This window comes from Gracilinanus agilis, chromosome 4 (genome assembly GCF_016433145.1).
Source record: "Gracilinanus agilis isolate LMUSP501 chromosome 4, AgileGrace, whole genome shotgun sequence".
Lineage (NCBI taxonomy): Eukaryota > Metazoa > Chordata > Mammalia > Didelphimorphia > Didelphidae > Gracilinanus > Gracilinanus agilis.
In genome coordinates, this window is record NC_058133.1 from 190,042,161 (window position 1) to 190,060,992 (window position 18,832).

An 18,832-nucleotide genomic window follows, 5' to 3' on the forward strand; every position below is an offset into this window, starting at 1 on the left:
GTCTTTGAGTAATCCTCCTACAGCATCATCTCTGGCTCTTCATCATCCTTTTTGCTCCCTTCTAGACACCTTCCAGTTTAATAATTTCCTTCTTAAGCCATACTTTTGACAGTTCGAATTTGTAATCTAGCATTCACAGATTTTTTTCAAGTAAATTTCAATCTAGTTTTACCTCCTCAGGCCCCTCCTCCGTTCCCATCTTGTGCTTGGGAAGTGGATTTTTTTATACCCAAGTATATGTCTTTATAGTAATATTAATATTTCATTAACATGAAATATAATTACAAATAAGTAATATAGATCTTTAATTAATATTAAATATTCTCTTATCAGATCCAGCCCAATGTCCTACCCTAGTAGGACACTGTCATTCTGTCATTCAGTGGATTAGCTGTACCTCCAAACTTTGAACTCTGCATATTTTGCGTCTATTCTCCCAATGTCTATAATGCATTTATAAGCATTTTAGACAACATTGGCCAAGCACCCCATGGCCCTACTTTGAAGGTGACATTGAATTGTTAATGACTATTCTTGGAACAGCTAGGTAGCTCAGTGTATAGAGAGAGCCAGGCCTGGAGTCAGGAGGACCTGGGTTCAAATTTGACCTCAGACACTTCCTAGCTGTGTGACCCTGGGTAAGTCACTTAACCCCCATTGCCTAGCCATTACTACTCTTCTACCTTGGACTCAATATTTAGTATCAATTCCAAGGAAGATAAGGTTTTTTGTTGTTGTTGTTTTTTTAAAGAATCATTAATAACTACTCTCTGGATTTGGCCAACCAACTGTTTCCAAAGATAACTGTGCTATCATGTAAGTAACCCTCTCTCTTCATCTTGTTCACAAGAAGAGCATAGGAGACTCCATGAAATGGTTTGCTAAAATCAATACAGACTATATATTCAACATTTCCCTGATGGAGTCTCTCTCCTCACTTCTGACACATTTCTTAAAGGCTCAGTCTTGGTGCCAGGCACCTAATCTCTGAAGCTATCCTGGACCTTCAGAGTTGTTGGCATTCTCTCCCTCCTCAAATTACTTCCCTGGGACCATATCATATCCCATCTTGTAGAGAGGAAACCCTTTGAGAGGAAAGGGGAGCCATTTTAGGTTTGTATTTGTAACTCTCTCTTATGCCTTCCACAGTGCATTATATACAATAGATAGTGTCTGGTGTGCTGAATTGGCTTGACTATCAAGGACTAAGCCCAAAGCTTCCCTATTGTGTTTCTCCCTTAGCTTTTGGGGCAGGGTTTCTCTGGTCATTCCCCCCAGCCGGGGTAAACGTGGCAGCAGTATACTAAGCCTGTGTTAACAATTTCACTCCCAGGGTCTCTTCTAGGAAGGAAAGTAGGACAAAATGTGATTAAAAATCTCAGATCTATATGGGGGAAAATATGTATTTGAAGGGAATTAAATGAAGGGCAGGAGAGGAGCCTATTTTAGCCTAGCTTCAAAAAATACTTTTTCTTTTAAAATGCTCACCTTGAAATTACAGTCCAATAAGTGCCTAAGATCTAGGATGCTTCCTTCCAAACCCCAACACCTGGAAGTGGCGTTGTACACTACCCATCTGATACAGGATTTTCTCCTCCTGTTTCATATTTTGTTTCTTCTTTTCCCCTCTTCCTCCTCCTTCTCCTCTTCTTTCTTTTCCTCTTCCTCTTGTTCTTTTGCCTCCCTTTTCTTCCCTAGCTTTTCCTTGTTCTTTCCCTTAAATGAAACTAGTCTTCCCCTCTTTCTAATGCTATCCCTCCTCTCTGTTTCTGAGACATCCACGTCCCCCTTTTGTTTTTTCTTATTTTCCTCAACCTTGGTAATCACAATTATTTTATCTAAAAAAAAAAGGAAAAAAAAAAGATTCATTAAGCTCAATTGCCAGGCAGAGAGGACCACTCTGTAGCCTCAGGGTTAACACTGTTGAGAAGAAGCAGACACCCAGAAGACCGGGTATCTTAGAACTCTCTTTTGGGGACTCGTCCCTACTTCTTCTCTTTGGCCTTAATGCACATATGTTCGTGAGAGGGAACACAGGGGCTATAAAAGGTAGAGAAGGGGATAGGATCATAGACAGTAGAGCTTGAAGAGACTTCGGGGTCCCTGAGGGGGAGGCAACATGGCAGAGCTGGGATTTGAACTCAGATCTTCCATCTGCCCTCGGCTGCCTCCCTCTCTCGCATTACGTTCCCCGTTTGCTAAGTTTTGTTTACTGTACTCTGTAACTTCTCTGAATGAGAGGAATCTCTGGGCTGTGTGTTCATTACTGAGTGGGAGGCTTCGGGAGGAAGATGAGCTGCCGGCCAAGAAAGGAATGGAACGAGTAAGTCTTACTGGAGCACTGGCCATCCCAAGAGACGCTTTGCCAAAAAACCCGGACACCTTCTATTTCTGGGCAGCCCTTCTCTGGGACAGAGGCCACCCCAGGCTCCCCAGCTTCCAATGGAGATAACTTGGACGCTCGTCCTCTCGTGGCCCCGGGGAAGACCAAAACCTATGCTTGTGCTGCCACCTTCAGCCCCAAGACGGAAGTGCAGGACCAACACCCCTGGTCTGCGGAGACTGTTACTCATGGATTCTTTTTAAAAGCTCTCCCCAGAAGGGAAACAGTTTGGATCATATAACTTCAGAAAACTTACGTGGAAATTTGTTATTACATGTAATTGGCAAAAAAAAAAACCTTCTGTTTATTCCCCCCCCCAAACAAATGAATGAATGAATGAATAAAAGCTCTCCCCAAAATGCAGAAGAAAAGCCTAGGGATGGATCATGTGGTTCGATGGGTATATGCCTGGGGTCGTGGCTTTAAAGGATCACTCTAGGGAAAATACGAATAACATGGAGCAACGATGTGTGTATAACCCAGTGGAACTACTTGTCAGCTCTGAGAGGGGGACGGAAGGAGGGGGGAGATCGTGAGTCATGTAACCATGGAAAAGTATTCTAACTAAATTTCATAAAAAGAAAAAGCTCTCCCCTAAAGGCTCCTTCGAAATGAGAGTTTGGTCATCCTCGCCCTCGTCCAGTGTCCTAAGAGAAGGAAGAGCTCTGGCTTTCATGAGCTCCTGCTGCAGCATCAGGGTAATCCAGCCGCTCTCCTGCAAGAAAGTGGACCCCAAAGGAGCTCTTTTTTTGGGGGGGGGCACCACAATGACCCGGTTGGCTTTGCCCAGGAGAGAACAGAGGGGGATCTGACTCTGGTTTCTGGCACCTGAGCAATGAGGCTATTTTTGTTCCCAATTAGACTAAAAGCATCCAGGCAGCATCTTGGGATCCCTGGGAGGCAAATAAGAGGCACACAATGTCCTTATCCTTTGTCCTTATCTGCTAGGACAGTGGGAGGAATTAACAACAGGTTCTGGCTGACCCACATCATCGTGGCCTTGTAGTATTACACTCTGTTACAACTTTGCAAATGTTAGAACATTGCCAAATGCCTGTTAGCTTCAGCTGGATGTCCCCCTGGCATCTCAAACTTGTGTCCCAAACAGAACGTGGCTTCCATTCCCCAGCCCGCTCCATCTCCCAAGCTTTCCTACTCTGTTAAGGACATCATCATTCTCTGAATCAGACAGATCATCTTCTAGTCTATAATATATTTCAATCATATCTGTAGGCATCTAGAGTGTAATGGTTAAAGCATTTGAATCAGAAAAATTTCAGTTCCAGACACCACCAGTTGTGTGACACTGGGCAAGTCACTTAACCCCCATTGCCTAGCCCTTACCACTCTTCTGCTTTGGAACTGATACTTAATAATGATTCTAAAATAGAAGGTATGGGTTTAAAAAAAGCTTCAGTTCCAATCATGCCTCAGACACTTACTAGATGTGTGACGCTGAGCAAATCATGTAATGTATGGCTTTTCTCATCTATAAAATGGGGAAATAATAACACCTACAGCACCATATATAACATTTAAAGCATAAACATGTGTAAAGCACTTTGTAAATGCTATTATTACCGTCACCCAGGTTCACAGCTTCAGTCACTCCTCACATCTCATCAGTTGCCAAATCTTGTTCATTCCACCTCTTCGGCTCTCACTGTTGTTTCTTTCCCTCCATTCCCACCGCCTCTACTCTATTCTAAATCCTTAGCACCTCTTGCCTTGATTATTACCCAACCTCCAGTCTCTCTGCTTTCTGATAGTTCTTTTACTCAGCTGCCAGTGATCTTCCTAAAGCACAGGTCTGACCCTGTCACTCCTTTGCTCAAGAAGCTCCCATGTCTCCCTGCTATCTCCAGGAGAAATAAAAACCCCTCCATTTGGCATTTAAAGCCCTTCCCAGTCTGACTCCAGCCAACTTTTCCAAATTTATTATTCTCTTCTTCATACATTCTATTTCCAGCCAAATTAGTCTTCTTGCTGCTGACCATCCATAAGATTCCACCTCCCCCCTTTGCACCTTTCAACAGGTGAACCTCCTTGCCTGAAGCATAGCACCTCCTCCTCCTCCTTACATCTATGCTGGAAAACTACTAGATTCCTTCCAGGCCCAGCTCATGTACCATAAAGGCTTGTCCTCATCTTCCCCATGGCTGATGCTCTTTCCTACCCACACACTCTAAATTACTCATTATTTGTTTTGCATAAATGTTATACTTGCAAAATGACTATATACATGTGGCTTTCCCCAAGTAGAATATAAGCAACTTGAGGGCAGGGATTGTTCCATTTTTGTCTTTATATGCCTAGCGCCTTGCATAAACTCAAATGGATCCATGATCTCTTCAATTCAGCTCCCTCCAATGATAAAAATCAAAACCAATCCATACCTGTTCAACTCTTGTCCATGTCCTTCTAAAAGTTCAACAGAAAGGGGCCACCCAGTGTGCTGGAAGCTTTCCTCACTTTCTCTCAACATTGCAAGGGGACCAGTGGGACACTCTCTACTGCCACCTCTTGCTCTTGCCACTTGACCAGCCTGTCTTCTCTTCTTGTCATCTAATTCTTTGAGGATATCCTCACTGGGGACATGTTGCCATCTGGCACCATAGACCTTTCCACTGCCCTCTGGGTGACAATGGTCCTTAGTCCTTCTGAAGCAGTGCGTATTCAGGATCTCATTGCCATCCAACACCACTGATAAAATGGTAGTATTGAAAAGATGGGTGAAATCTGTAGTCAGGAAAAGCAATCTAGGCTGCCCTGTTTCTTTCCACTCTGAGACTAGCACATTGTCCATCAGAACTGTCAGTCCCAGATATTATGTTGGGCGAGTTCTCTAGGGTTTTTATTTAAATGTGTTGAAATCTGGGCAATCCAGATAAATTCCCTGAGTAACTATTATAGATATCTCTTCCAGAGAATCTGCAATATCTTGAGGCTTGATGCTATATATCAGCCAGTGTTATCTGCCAACAGGCATGTCTAAGGACCTCCCCAGTTCCCAGGGAATTTGATCCTTCCTCAACAGACCCTTGGCTATTATAAATCATCTGCAGTGTGGTGGCAAATATCTTTGGAGGGCATATGCCTATCTCCATGTCTTATACCTTGTCTGATGTTTACTAGCAGAGGGTCATTGAACAGGGTTATTTCTGTCGTTCCATCTTCTAAGGACTCCTGAGTGATCTTGATTTATATCAGTGATTCCCAAAGTGGGCGCCACCGCCCCCTGGTGGGTGCTGCAGCGATCCAGAGGTGTGGTGATGGCCACAGGTGCATTTATCTTTCCTATTAATTGCTATTATAATTTTAAAAAATTTAATTTCCAGGGGGCTAAGTAATATTTTTTCTGGAAAGGGGGTGGTAGGCCAAAAAAGTTTGGGAACCACTGATCTATATGGATGGGAGACACTTTGCTGGGTCTAGGAAGCCCCATTTTGTTGTACTAAATCAAATACTCTTTCACAAACAAGCATACTGGTAACTGATAGTCTGCATCTTTCATTTAATTGTCACATGGTAAAGATATGGTCCATTGTTGAATAATAAGAATGCTTGTGAAAACTGACTTGTTCACTACAACTCAAAGACTTTCCCCATGGACAAAGTAAGATAGGGATAGGGGCTGGCCCCGTAATTGCCCTGGGTTAAGCAATTTCCAGGTAAGGAATCCTCCTCTACCAAAGCAGGTCCACACCTTCTGCCCAACTTAGTCCTAAAGAGAGCACTGAGACGTGATTCATCCAGTCACACAACCAGTATGTGTCAGAGGTGGGACCTGAGCCCAGGTCTCCTTGGTTTTGAGGCCAGCTCTATCCGCCACCATTGCCGCCTTAACACACACATAGACATATGTCTACACACACACACACACACACACACACACACACACACACACACACACACAGGGAAGAGTAGACATGGAGAGCAGTGGTTATTTATTTCTCAAGTCAACTTTTTTTTTTTTTTTTTTGGTATTAATAAAAGTCTGAGATTTTTCCATTCCTTTGCTGTATCTTCCTGTCCCTTCAGACACCTTATATGCTAGTCTTTCAATGACCTCCCAAATGTATCCCCTCTGGCACAGATCTTTTCTGTGCTTGATCTAATCTGGCTAGCTTTCCTGTCTTTGTGTAAAGCACTTCAGGGACTATGATAATGGGGTCCAAGTGTAAGGGTTCCACTATCCTTTACTGGAGAAAAGTTTGTTGAGATGGTTTTTTCCAAATCTCCATTTTTCTTGTTTGTAGTCCTCTTTCCATTGTCATCTTTGAATGCCATCTGGATGACTTTGCTTAGTGGCTATGTTGCCAAGTTTTCCTTAAACTGTTTTTACACTCCACTGCTTCTCTCTGGTTTTTGAGTCACAATCGCCTGGCACATAGTAGGCTTTTAATAAATGCTTGTTGAAAGGATGTTGATATATGGCACTCAGGCTGGGCCACACATCTCAAAGACCGGATTCTGTCCTTGAGGATATAAATGCCACCTCTGCCCCTCAGTTGCTACAATTTGGAGGAGATAAAAGGCCAGCCAAGAGAAAGCCTAGGGAGTTGCTTTTATTGTTGGAGTTCAAGCCTGTTCCAGAATACTTTAGGGTTCTGCCCTCTCCTCACTCAGAGAATGGATTTCATGGCAGGGAACAAGCCATTCCCACCCATGCTGTTGCCCTGGATTACCCTCATTCTACAAGTGACTCCTGCATGATCTGCAGATGAGAGGATGGGGAAGCCTGCCAAGTATACAGATTTCCCATTTGTATCAGCTTTGCGGTCACAAAGCTGCACTTTTAACATGTGATCTGGTTTCATGGGAAGAGCTAGCTTTGGAGTCATTAGATCTGGATTCATGCATTCTCCATAATCCTGGCCAATTCAGATGGCCTCCCTAGACCTTGGTTTCCTCTTCTAGAAAATAGAGAAGAGGAGGGAACAGCTAGGTGGCTCAGTAGGGTGAAAGCCAGGCCTAGAGACGGGATTCAAATCTGGTCTCAGACACTTCCTAGCTAGGTGATCCTGGACAAGTCATTTACCCCCAGTTGCCTAGCCCTTATTGCTCTTCTGCCTTGAAACCAATACTTAGTATTGATTCTAAGACAGAAGGAAAGGGTTTTTTTTAAAAAAGAAAGAAAGAAAAAGAAAATGGAGAAGCTGAACCAGATTATCACTGAAGTCCCTTCTGATTCTGATTCTACAATCCTGTATTCTGGAAAAGATTGTGCAGGGGAAGAGTCTGAAGGCTGCTCCTTAGCCAGTCCCCCAGGGGCCAGTTGAGCCAGAAGAAAAGGCCTGAGGTCGCTGACCAGAAATCAGACCCAAATGCTCAGGGGCTTCAGTCTGCCCTTTTGGCTAAAGCTACTGTAGTATTTGTGTAGAACTGAGAGAAGAACACAGAGAACATAGCAACAAACCACCTCACAGGGGAAAGAAATAGAATAGGTCAAGGACAGGAAATAAAGCCTTTGTTGCCCTTCTCCCTACTTCCTCAGACTCCCTCTCTAGACTTCCAGGAATATATCTTACCTTTGTCTTTCTTATCTCTGGCATTCTCAGTGCCTCGAGTTGCCCTCAGTTCTTCAACAATGCCCTTGTTGGCGTCATCCAAAGCCTACAGGTGGCAGAAGTGAAAGGTAAAAATCAATTATTGTTGACTTTAAATAGCTAATAGACCTACCCAATTTACCTAGCCACCTCCTTTTTCCTCTAATATAAAGCCTATCCACAAAAAAACTCTTCCCTGATGACCAAGTCCCAGTATGCTCTACTCTCCACTGACCCCAAGCTCCCACCCGATGCCGATTACTACTTATTTTTGCTATCCCCTTGGCACTCATGTTTAGTGTAAATGAAACCATCAATTATTCACTGCTATGTGAGGCAGCTAGATGGTGCAGTGGATAGATGCCAGGCCAGGAAGACTCATCTGCTTGAGTTCAAATCCAACCCCAGGCACTCACTAGGTGTGGGACCCTGAGCAAATCACATAACCCTGTTTGCCTCAGTTTCCCCATCTGTAAAATGAGCTGGAGAAGGAAATGGCAAACCACTCCTGTATCTCTGCCAAGAAAACCCTAAACGGTCACAGAATTGGATACAACTGGAAGAAAAACAATAATCATGGTGTGAATCTGTTCTATTTCGTTGTCATGACAGAAATTAGCTTTGGTAGGGTCTAACGAGCTAAAAATAAGGTGGCTTTGGTAGACCCAGCAATGGCTCATGACCACTCTCACCACTTCTAATGGCTCAGGTTGGCCAAGAGACAATGAATTCTTTGTCCAGGGTGACCCATGTCACAAATAAAAATTGTTAAATGGCCCTCTGTCTTATGCAGGCTTCTTCCTGCATAAGTCCTCTTCCTGCAGCCTTCTATGTATACAATAACAATGGAAAAGTGACAGTAATAAGAAGAAAGAAGGCAGAGGGCTCTAAGAATCATACTGCATTTGGATCTCTTATAAAAATTAATTTAACTATAGCTATTTCCTAATTGTTTTGCATATGGCTTGTTTGTAAATAGTTTTCTTAATGTCTCCCCCATTAGGTTATATTAAAATTTTTTTTTCAATTACATGCTGAAACAATTTTTAATAATTGTTTTCTGATATTTGGAGATGCAGATTCTCTCCCTCCGAGACAGTATCTGATATAGATTATACTAGTGTTGTCATACAATATGTATTTCCATATTCCTCAGGCCATGAAAGAAATACATATTACATATAGGAAAAAAGAACTCATGAAGGAAATGAAGTAAAAAATGGTATGCTTGGATCTGCATTCAGACTCTGACAATTCTTTTAGTGGTGGTGGGTAGCATTTTTCTCCCTAAGTCCCTTTCCTCATTAGATTGTGAACTCCTGAGGGCAGGGATTCTATTTTGCCCCATTTTGTAGCCTCAGAGCTTAGAACAATGATTGGCCCTCAGTAAAATATTGAGGGGGCAGCTAGATGGCTCAGTGGATAGAGCACCAGGCCTGGAGACAGGAAATCCTTGGTTTACATGTGGCCTCAGTCACTTCCTAGCTGTGTGACCCTGGGCAAGTCACTTGACCCTCCCCCCTTCCCCGCCCTTGCCTAGCCTTTACTGCTTTTCTGCCTTAGAAGGTCAGGGTTTAAAATATAGATATACAATCCTACATGTAAAACCCAATGGAATTGTGGGTCGGCTCCAGGGGTGGGGAGGGGAGAAGTTGGAGGGGAGGGAAAGAACATGAACCATGGAACCATGGAAAAATATTCTAAATTAAATAAGTTTTTTTTTAAAATACATATATATAGATAAAAGTTGAGTGTACTTTAAATGCCCAGTTAGCCACCCTCAGGCACAAGAACAAGAAAGCTAGACTCAAGAGAATCAATTAATCAATGCTATCTCCTTCCTTGCTTGAAATGTACCTTCCTCGATATGGTTAAGTAAATCTCTTTTTGTTCTCTGTTGGGTGGACTTCATTCCAATTTTGAACCTGAGCTCTCAGCCCAGCCTGAGCCAGGCATAGCCTACAACCTGCTGTGCCAGTGAATGCTTGTAAGTGAGTTAATCAGAAGAGTTCCCTCAGATCAACTTAAAATTATGACTCTATCTCGTGTACTTGGCAACCAAAAGATTGCTTATGGCCTAAGAGTAAGGTTCCTGAATCCTTGTCTCCCAGCTGGACAGTGGTGAGTACCCAGAGAGTCCTGGAAGCCAGACTTCTAAGAAGAGAAAGAAGAGTACAAAGCCAACATCAGCCTCAAGGTTGCCTCTCTAACCATCCCAATTTTGAGTATTTAAGAATTCAGTCTTCGATCAAGAGAAAGGGGAGTTTCTGGCCAGTGCCAGCCCCTTAGAGGGGGGAAACATCCTAAAATGTAATCTTTTAGAGTCTACATCCCCAATCATATCCCCATCAACCCATGTGATCAAGCAGTTGTACCACCCTAGTGCAAATATCAATAATATGGAAATAGGTCTTGATCAATGATACATGTAAAACCCAGTGGAATTACGCATCAGCCATGGGGGGGGGGGGAGGAGGGGAGGGAAAGAACATGAATCATGTAACCATGGAAAAATATTCTTGATTAAATAAAAATTGTCCAAATTAAAAAAAATTTAAAAAACTAAAATGTAATCTTTAGGAATTTGGGTTTGGGGTTTAGTAACTGGATTTGGGTCATGGCTAACCTATTGAGAAGATTATGTATGTGGTCTTCAGAACTTTCTGAATAATATAGTAGGGGACTAAGTCATAATATAAGGGAGCAAAAGAGACCTAAGCATTGCCCTCCTCCATGACTGTGTGTTATTCAGACAGTACAGGTTTGATGGGAGGTGGGAGTCAGGAAAGGGTTTCGCCTCTCTAGAAACCTCAAATATGGTTTTCAAATGGGGGGGAATCAAAGCTTTCAGAGTAGTACTATATGGCAAAATGCCTATTTGGGTCTCTGGGATGCAAGTATGACTCCCTGGAGTGTCAGAAGGTTCCCTTTTTTTTTTTCATTCTAAATGGAATCTAAACCACAGAGTGTGTGATAAGGCAGTAACTACCTACCAATGCTCCCCAATTCTCTCTACTGTCTCACCTCTCCCCCAGCCCCAATTAATTTTCCCCTAATAGGTTTCAAGGCCAGGTGTTGATCAGCCCAGGATGGCTCAAGCTGGCCTTGTTGACTTGGCTTCCTAAGGGTATAAAAAGGTCCTCCCACATCCGGTCTGAGCCCTTCTGATTTGGCCCATGTCCCAAGAGTCACTACTCTTTACCCTGATGACCTGAACTATTTCCCTTTGGAAACAAGGGAGCCAAGTCTTCCCAGGCTAAGTGTTCCTTTAGCATTGTTGTTCCTCCTTTCTACTGCTGAAAAACCCACGGGTGCCTCATTTCATCCCAACCTGGAACCTGAACAGGTTGCCGGTTTGAATCAGGCTGTCCCTAACAGGGTGTTTCTGGGAATTTGGGAAACTGGGTGGTGCCTTTTTGGAGGGGAGAGGGGGGGGGAATGGGTTTCATCAGAGAAGGCAGATGATTTTCTTGATTGTTTAAGGGCATTTGTGAATTATTTCTATATTTTCTATGGGGTGAAAGGCCAACCTACTCCTGATAGATGTTGTTTCTTTGAATGCTATGCTATAAGGAAAAGGAGTCTTTTACTCATATCTTTGGAAATCTAGACATAAATTATATGTGAACTATTTTTTGAGGTTTTCTAGAGGGAACTCCATGTGAGGGCAAAACAAGCTAAAGAGCTAGGATATGGGGCGGGGGATCACTCCTAAAATTGTATCTTGGATAGATACTTCAAATGGGCTGGACAATGCAATGATTCAAGACATTTCTGAGGGACTTATGAGAAAGAATGCTATCCACATCCAGAGAAAGAACTACGGGAGCAGATACACAGAAGAAAAACAACTGCTTGATCACATGGTTTGATGGGGACATGATTGGGGATGTAGACTCTAAATGATCACCCTAGTGCAAATATTAATAATATGGAAATAGGTCTTGATCAATGACACATTGAAAAACCCAGTGGAATTGCACCTACTACTGTGTGCCAGACACCGTGCTAAGTGCTGGAATTTTCCCTCCTCCATGAAGACTTCTCAACTACCTCCAGCTATTTCTCATTTTTTGGAACTTCTGCTGCACTGATTATTATCTGTCAAGAACTTCACTCTTTATCCTGCTATTTGTCTCCCTTATCATTCTGTGACTAAATCTTGTCTCCCTAACTGCAGTATAAGTTCCTTGAGACTAAAAATGGAATCTTGTCCTTACTGTTTCCCATACTATCCCTGGTAGAGGATTACTACATGGTGGGTAAAGAAGATATAGTTGATTGCTTGAGGTGAACTGATCAGTGGATTGATCAATCCAGATGTATTTACTAAGTGCCTACTACTACTAGGCATTGGGCATGTAGAGACAATGAAAGTGGAAAAAAATGCAAGGCTGGTTTTCTGGAAACCCCTATGTCCCCTTTCTGGATATGAGAGGCAGGAGGAGCAGACTTACACTGATGATGGCGTTCTGGGCCTCATTATTATGGACGAGCTTTGCCCTCTCCAAGGCTTTCTCAAAGTTGCTAACTGCAGACTCATAGTCTTTCAGTTTAACTGTAAAGAAATGGGAGAAAAGGTTGTGTTTATTAATAACAGACAGTAGTACGTGGGTCCCATGACTCCTCTGGTCTGCCAGGTCAACCATTCATCCAGGGTACCAGGGACTTAGCATGTCACACCAAGATGAGCAACTGGGGACCAAAAGCCAAAGAAGTCGCAGGACTACCTCCAAGCTACCTGGATTAATCCAATTGGCCTCCAGGCACAAGGGCAACATCAATGAGCTAGTCGGTACCATGCTTTTTGACCCATCCCATCTCTTTTCCCAAGTCTTTGAACTTAAGAGTCATAGCCCTAGAAGAGCCTTAGAGATGGTTCCATCTGGCCCCCTCATTTTACAGATTTAAGAAAACTAAGGCAAAGTTACTTACCTAGAATCTCATAACTGAGTGGCAAAACTTGCACTTGAACCCAAATGTCTCAAGTCCAAGGCCAGTGTACTTTCCCCCTGCTCCATGCTGCTTCCCATCTCTCTCCCACCCCCACTTGGCATATTGAAGTTGATCAGGAGCAAATCCATTGTGTGGAAAAGCATAACTGGGCTCCCCACTGGTTCTCAGGACTTGGTTTATTCTGAGAATCCCTCAGCCTGCAGAGAGTGGGGTAGCGCTGCCTCCTCTCCTCACCCCAATGTCATGCTGTCACTGCACCCTTTTAGCAGGTACAAGCTCCCATGTTACTTGGCACTTAAGCATGCCTTAACTTAATTAAGTGTCCTTCAGACATGTCTGTGTGAGTCCCTCCAAACTAGCTTTGCCCCTGTCTGACTGAGTACCTGGCAAGTTCATTGCCATTAGACTGGTTGAAACTCCTGGACAGGGATGGGCATACTCAAGAGGAGGGGGGTCCCAGGGAGACTTAAACATGAACCAAACAACAAAGGATGTGGGTAAGGTGGGGTGGGGCATGTATGAGACCTGGCACTTGCTCTTCATTGCCTTATGACTTGTTTTACCTGCATTTTCTTACCTAATTTAAATCCTCCCTCCCCTATGATAGATTGTATAAGCTCCATGAGGCAGAAACCATTTCTTCTCCCTTACACTCCCCTTCCCTCAACCCCATCATGCCCTGCCCTGTACACAGTAGTGGCTCAATTATTACTTGACTAAGTTTGGATCATTCCAGCCAGAGACACAACACTGTGGGATAGTGTAGTACTCATAGTCAGACTGGGCAGCCCTAAGTGGACGACACCATGAGGTTGCCCAGGGGAAGTCAGGACAGTTTGATGGCATACATAGGAGTTGTGGCTGGAGTCAAAAGGGGAAGGGAGGGTTGGGGCTTCGTCTGTACCTTGTGCTTGGGCCACCAGAACACTGGCATTGAGTTGCCACTCAACATCACCCTCCTCTTCGGCACACGCCTGGGACTTCTCCCCATATTCCTGAGCTTCCCACGGCTTGTTGAGTTCCAGGTAGCAACGGCCAATCTCGTGGAACAGCCACGTCTTCTCCAGACTGGTTTTTGCAAGAGGGATCTTCTCTTCCCACCTGGGAAAAGGCCAGGGTGAGGGAGCCAGCTCTGAAGAAGCTCCTTTCACAAATGTGAAAACAATCCTTCATCCTTCCAGTTACCCAGGCTCAACACCTTGAGGTTATCTTAGACTATGCATCTGTCCCTCACTCCCAAATCCAACCAGCTGTGAACTCTTGCTAATTCTGCACTGAAATATCTTTCAAATGTGGCCCCCCCAACCCCACCTTTCCCAGTCCCTCTGCTACCACCACCCAAGTTCAGAACCTCCCTCACCTCTGGACTAGCTCTTTGCCATGATAAGCCAAACAGACTTTCTTGCTACTAGTTTCTCTTTGCTCCCCACCATTCTGAATTTTTCATCAAAAGATACTAATAACATAAGACACTGAGACAATAGCCATTCATATTTATACACCATTTGATAGTTTGCAAAATGCTTTGTGAGAATGTGATTTTACATATAATTTAATGGAAGCAACTAAGTGTTTCAGTGAAAAGAGCCAGGCCTAGAGATGGAAGGTCCTGGGTTCAAATTTGGTGTCAGACATTTCCTAGCTGAGTGACCTTAGACAAATCACTTAATCCCCATTGCCTAGCCCTTACTGATTTTCTGCCTTGTAAACAATACTTAGTATTGATTCTATGACAGAAGGTAAGGTTGTTGGGTTTTTTTAAAGTATAATTTACCCTATTTGCTCAGTGAGGTTAAATGACTTGACCAAAATAACACAAGTATTGAGAGCTGAAAATAGGATTCAAACTTGGTCTCTGAAAAAGAAGGCAGAATAAGAAAATTGCCTAAGAAGCAGGGTTTTCTGGTGTGGTGAGTAGCACTGTCGAGCTGTTCCTATTTGTCCCCTCACACCCTACTACCGATCCATTTTCTAAATGGGTTTCCCAGTTCCTCTGCATACACTCATCCTCTGCTCTAAGGAGCTGTATAAAGAACATGTAATTCTCTGTCCCGGTCTCTCTCCTTTGAAGATACAACCTTTTCCATTGTGTTCTTTCAAGATTTATTTCCAATAAATACACTCAGACTTATGGTTAAAACTAAACATCTAAAACAAAGAAAAGTAAATAGCCTTTCCCTATGCCTTAAAGAAAAGGCTTTAAATTTCTAAAAGAGGAATAAGGAAATACAGTACAAGAATAGATGCCCTGAAGTCTCTAGTCTGGGGAGTTTCAGCAACATAGCTCCTATATCTTAGTGCCCTTTCTAGATGGCCGCCCCTGCTCTCCTACCCACACCTTATGGACTCCCTTTTTCCACTTCTAAGTTCAGTTTCAATCCTCAGCTGGGGTATTACTGTACTCTGTCAGAAAGAGAAGGAACCTTTATGCTAGCACTAATAGAAATGTCTGAGGTTGCCTTCACCCACACAAATGAAAGAGTAGTGTCATTCCAGTAAGCTAGGAAAGACTGATCTTTCCTAGGGGCAGCTGGGTGGCTCAGTATATTGAAAGCCAGGCCTAGAGACAGGAGGTACTGGGTTCAAATGTGGCCTTAGACACTACTTAGTTGTGTGACCCTGGGCAAGTCACTTAACATCCATTGCCTAACTCTTACCCCTTCTGCCTTGGAACTTATACACATTATTGATTCTAAAATGGAAGGTAAGGATTTAAAAAAGGGGGTGGGGGAGGCTGGTCTTTCTTTTTTCTTCCACTGAGGACTGAGTTGCCTCAGTGAGAGACTTCATAACCAGAATATTTCCAAATCTTTATCTCTCCAGTTGGTCCAAGCAAAATTTTGGTTGGCTAGGGAAAGGGTACAAGTATGCCTTGGGGGCAAGTCCTCTGTCTCTGTGGACCGTTGACCAGCCTTCCTGGTCTCATAGGCAAACAAGCTTCTCAGATCCTTTACAAAGAACAGATGATCCGTTCAAATCTGAAAAGAGCTCATTCCTTTTTAGATGCGAAGACAATCTTTTATTGAGAGTCCTGGAACCTTGGTATTTACCTGGCTTCAGGAAGATATCAGAGATAAGGGGAAAGGACCTACCTATACCAAAATATTTGTAGCAGCCTTTTTTGTAGTGGCAAAGAATTGGAAACAGAGTGTGTGTGTGTGTGGGGGTGCTGTCCATCACTTGGGGTATGGATGAATAAGTTATGGCATATAAAAAATTACTATATGCTATAAGAATGCTATAAGAAATGCCCAACAGGATGAGTTCAGGAAAACCTGGAAAGACTTATATGATCTGATGCAAAGTGAAGTGAACAGAACCAGGAGAACAATGTATACAGTAACAGAAATTTTATACGATGATCAACTGGGAAGGACTGAACCATTATCAGCAAAGCAAGTCTCCAAGATAACTACAGGGGATTCATAATAAAAAATGCTATGCACAGCCTAAGAAGGAACTCTTGGAGTCTGAATGAAGATCAAAGCATGTCACTTTTCATTTTATTTCCTTCATGAGATTTTTCTTGTGGGCGTGATGTGTCCTCTATCACAACATGAGCAATATGGAAATAAGTATTGCATGAAAGCATTGGTATAACTTATATCAGACAATTTACTGCCTCAGGGAGAGGGTGGAGAAAAGGAAGGAGGGAGAAAACCTAATCCTAAAATGTCAGAAAACAATTCTCAAAAATTTATTCTAAATATAAATTTAAATATCTTTTTAAAAGAACTAAATGGAAAATGTCTACCATTGACATTATATCTGGTTGATGGCTTCTCTAGAACAAGATGAATTGCATACCCAGTTATATTAAAACATTTATTCTTATTGCCACAAAGAAAAAAAGTGAGAAAACAATTGTCAAGTTTCTACATGTGACTGAAAAAATAATTCATAATTTAAAAAACAAACAAAATTCATAATTTAATTCATAAAAAACAAAAGAAACTGAGGTAATGCCCATCAATTGAGGAATGTCTGAACAAGTTATATATATGAATGCAGTTGAATACTATTATGCTGTGAGAAATGATGAAAGGGAAGGTTTCAGAAAACTCTAGGAAGGAGGGCAGCTGGGTGGCTCAGTGGATTGAGAGCCAAGCCTGAGATGGGAAGTCCTAAGTTCAAATGTGGCCTCAGACATTTCCTTGCTGTATACACTAGGCAAGTCAATTAACCCCCATTGCCTAGCCCAGTGATGGCAAACCTGTGACACATGTCAGCACTGACACGTGTAGCTATTTTCGATGATATGCGGCTACATGCAGCCACATACAGAGAAGTATGGGACCGCACACCGAGGATGAAACATTTGCTGTAGTGTAGACACTCTGTGCACTATAGATTACAATTCTTCCTATATTGATTTACCTATTTTGGTTTATTCCATTATATATTATAATTATACATTTTTGTTATTTAGACTATAAATATCACGAAATTATGTTGTTGTTGTTTTTTTCTCGAAGTGACACACCACCTGAGTTATGCTTGTTTTTTTTGGTGAATTTTGACACCCCAAGCTCTAAAGGTTGCCCATCAGTAGCCCTTACTACTCTTCTGCCTTGGAACCAATTGATTCTAAGAGAGAAGGTAAGGGTTTTTATAAAAATAAAAAAATAAAAAACTCCTATCCTAGGAAGATGTGTATGAACTGTTGCAAAGTGAAGTGTGTAAAACTAGGAGAATAATTTATATAACAGCAACACCACACAGATAAATAACTTTGAAAGGCTAGAGAACTCTGAGCAACACAATAACCGTCCACAATTCCAAAGGATTCACTCCAAATAGAGGTAACAGACTAAGCACAGACTGAACATAGTTCTTTTTAGGACATGGCTAATGAGGGTCTTTGTTTTGCTTGACTATACATGTTTGGAACAGGTTTGGATTTGCAGAGTTTTTTTGTTGCTTTTTCATTGGGTGGGAAAGAGGAAAAATAAAATAAAATTGAATTTTAAAAAATAATTCTTACTAGAAAAAACTGCTGCCAGTTGAACATTATAACGGTTTCATTGCTTTTCAGATTTTAAAATTTTGCCACATATTTTTGTTTCTTTTTGAGGTCTGTTTTTATTTCCTTTAATGTATTTTACTTTTTCTCTCACTGATGGTTTCATTTAGATTTTCATTTTAATTCTGTTTCACTCTTTGACCTTTTTGTTTTGCATTTGGCCTCTTAGTCTTTCTTGGTGGATGCTTCCAGGCCACCATCGACCTTCACTCCAATGTCCTATTTGCTTTATGAAAGATGGTTACTTCATGGTTTAAATCAGAATACTTTATAACACTAGCTGTAACACTAACTATAGTTGTGTGCTAACTGCCAAGGACTTCTAAACTTTGCTTCTTGTTTTAGGTTATGATACTATACATCCCCTTTACTTTGCGATTGTGCGGGTTGGGGGTTCTAGACATCATAGATCATTGTACTAGCCCGGTGGAGTATGAGAAGTATTGTGATTTTAAAAATCAGAAACACCTAAGAGGCTGAGCCTAGGGAGGTGACTCAAAGTAGTCCAAGTAGCCAGAAACAGAGTGGTATTAGCCAACTAGAAATTCGGCACTCAAGACCAGCTAGGAAGGACTGAAGTGGATGCACTGATGCATCACTGAAACTAGAGAGATACCTAAAGGTCAAGGCAGGGAACTGAGTTACAGCATGGGAGGACAGCTGAGAGTTTGGGACTGCCAGACAACATGTTAGTCTATATCAGTGATGGCAAATCTATGGCACGCAAAGTGCTTTCTGTGGGCATGCGGCCACCTCCCTCCCCACTCCCCACCCCCAGAGTTCATTACTAGAAAGGCAGAGGGGCTCGGGTGGAGCTGCTCCCCTCCCCCTCTCCACCTCACCTGACAACATTTTTTCACATCCCTCTGCCCAGCAGCACTTCCTCCCTCCTCTCTGTGAGGTAAGGGCGGGGGGGGGGGG

At 42.6% G+C, this 18,832-nt stretch overlaps 1 protein-coding gene across 1 annotated transcript in view; it reads right to left on the reverse strand.

The window, feature by feature from the left end:
- ODAD4 (outer dynein arm docking complex subunit 4) overlaps window positions 1-18,832 on the reverse strand; it is a 56,624-nt gene that overhangs the window by 5,083 nt on the left and 32,709 nt on the right. Inside the window, exons 9-11 of the mRNA XM_044675089.1 lie at window positions 13,793-13,989; window positions 12,390-12,490; window positions 7,915-7,999 (exon numbers count right to left, since the gene is read on the reverse strand). Of these exons, the coding sequence (XP_044531024.1) occupies window positions 7,915-7,999; window positions 12,390-12,490; window positions 13,793-13,989 (383 nt within the window). The remainder of the gene's footprint in view (window positions 1-7,914; window positions 8,000-12,389; window positions 12,491-13,792; window positions 13,990-18,832) is intronic.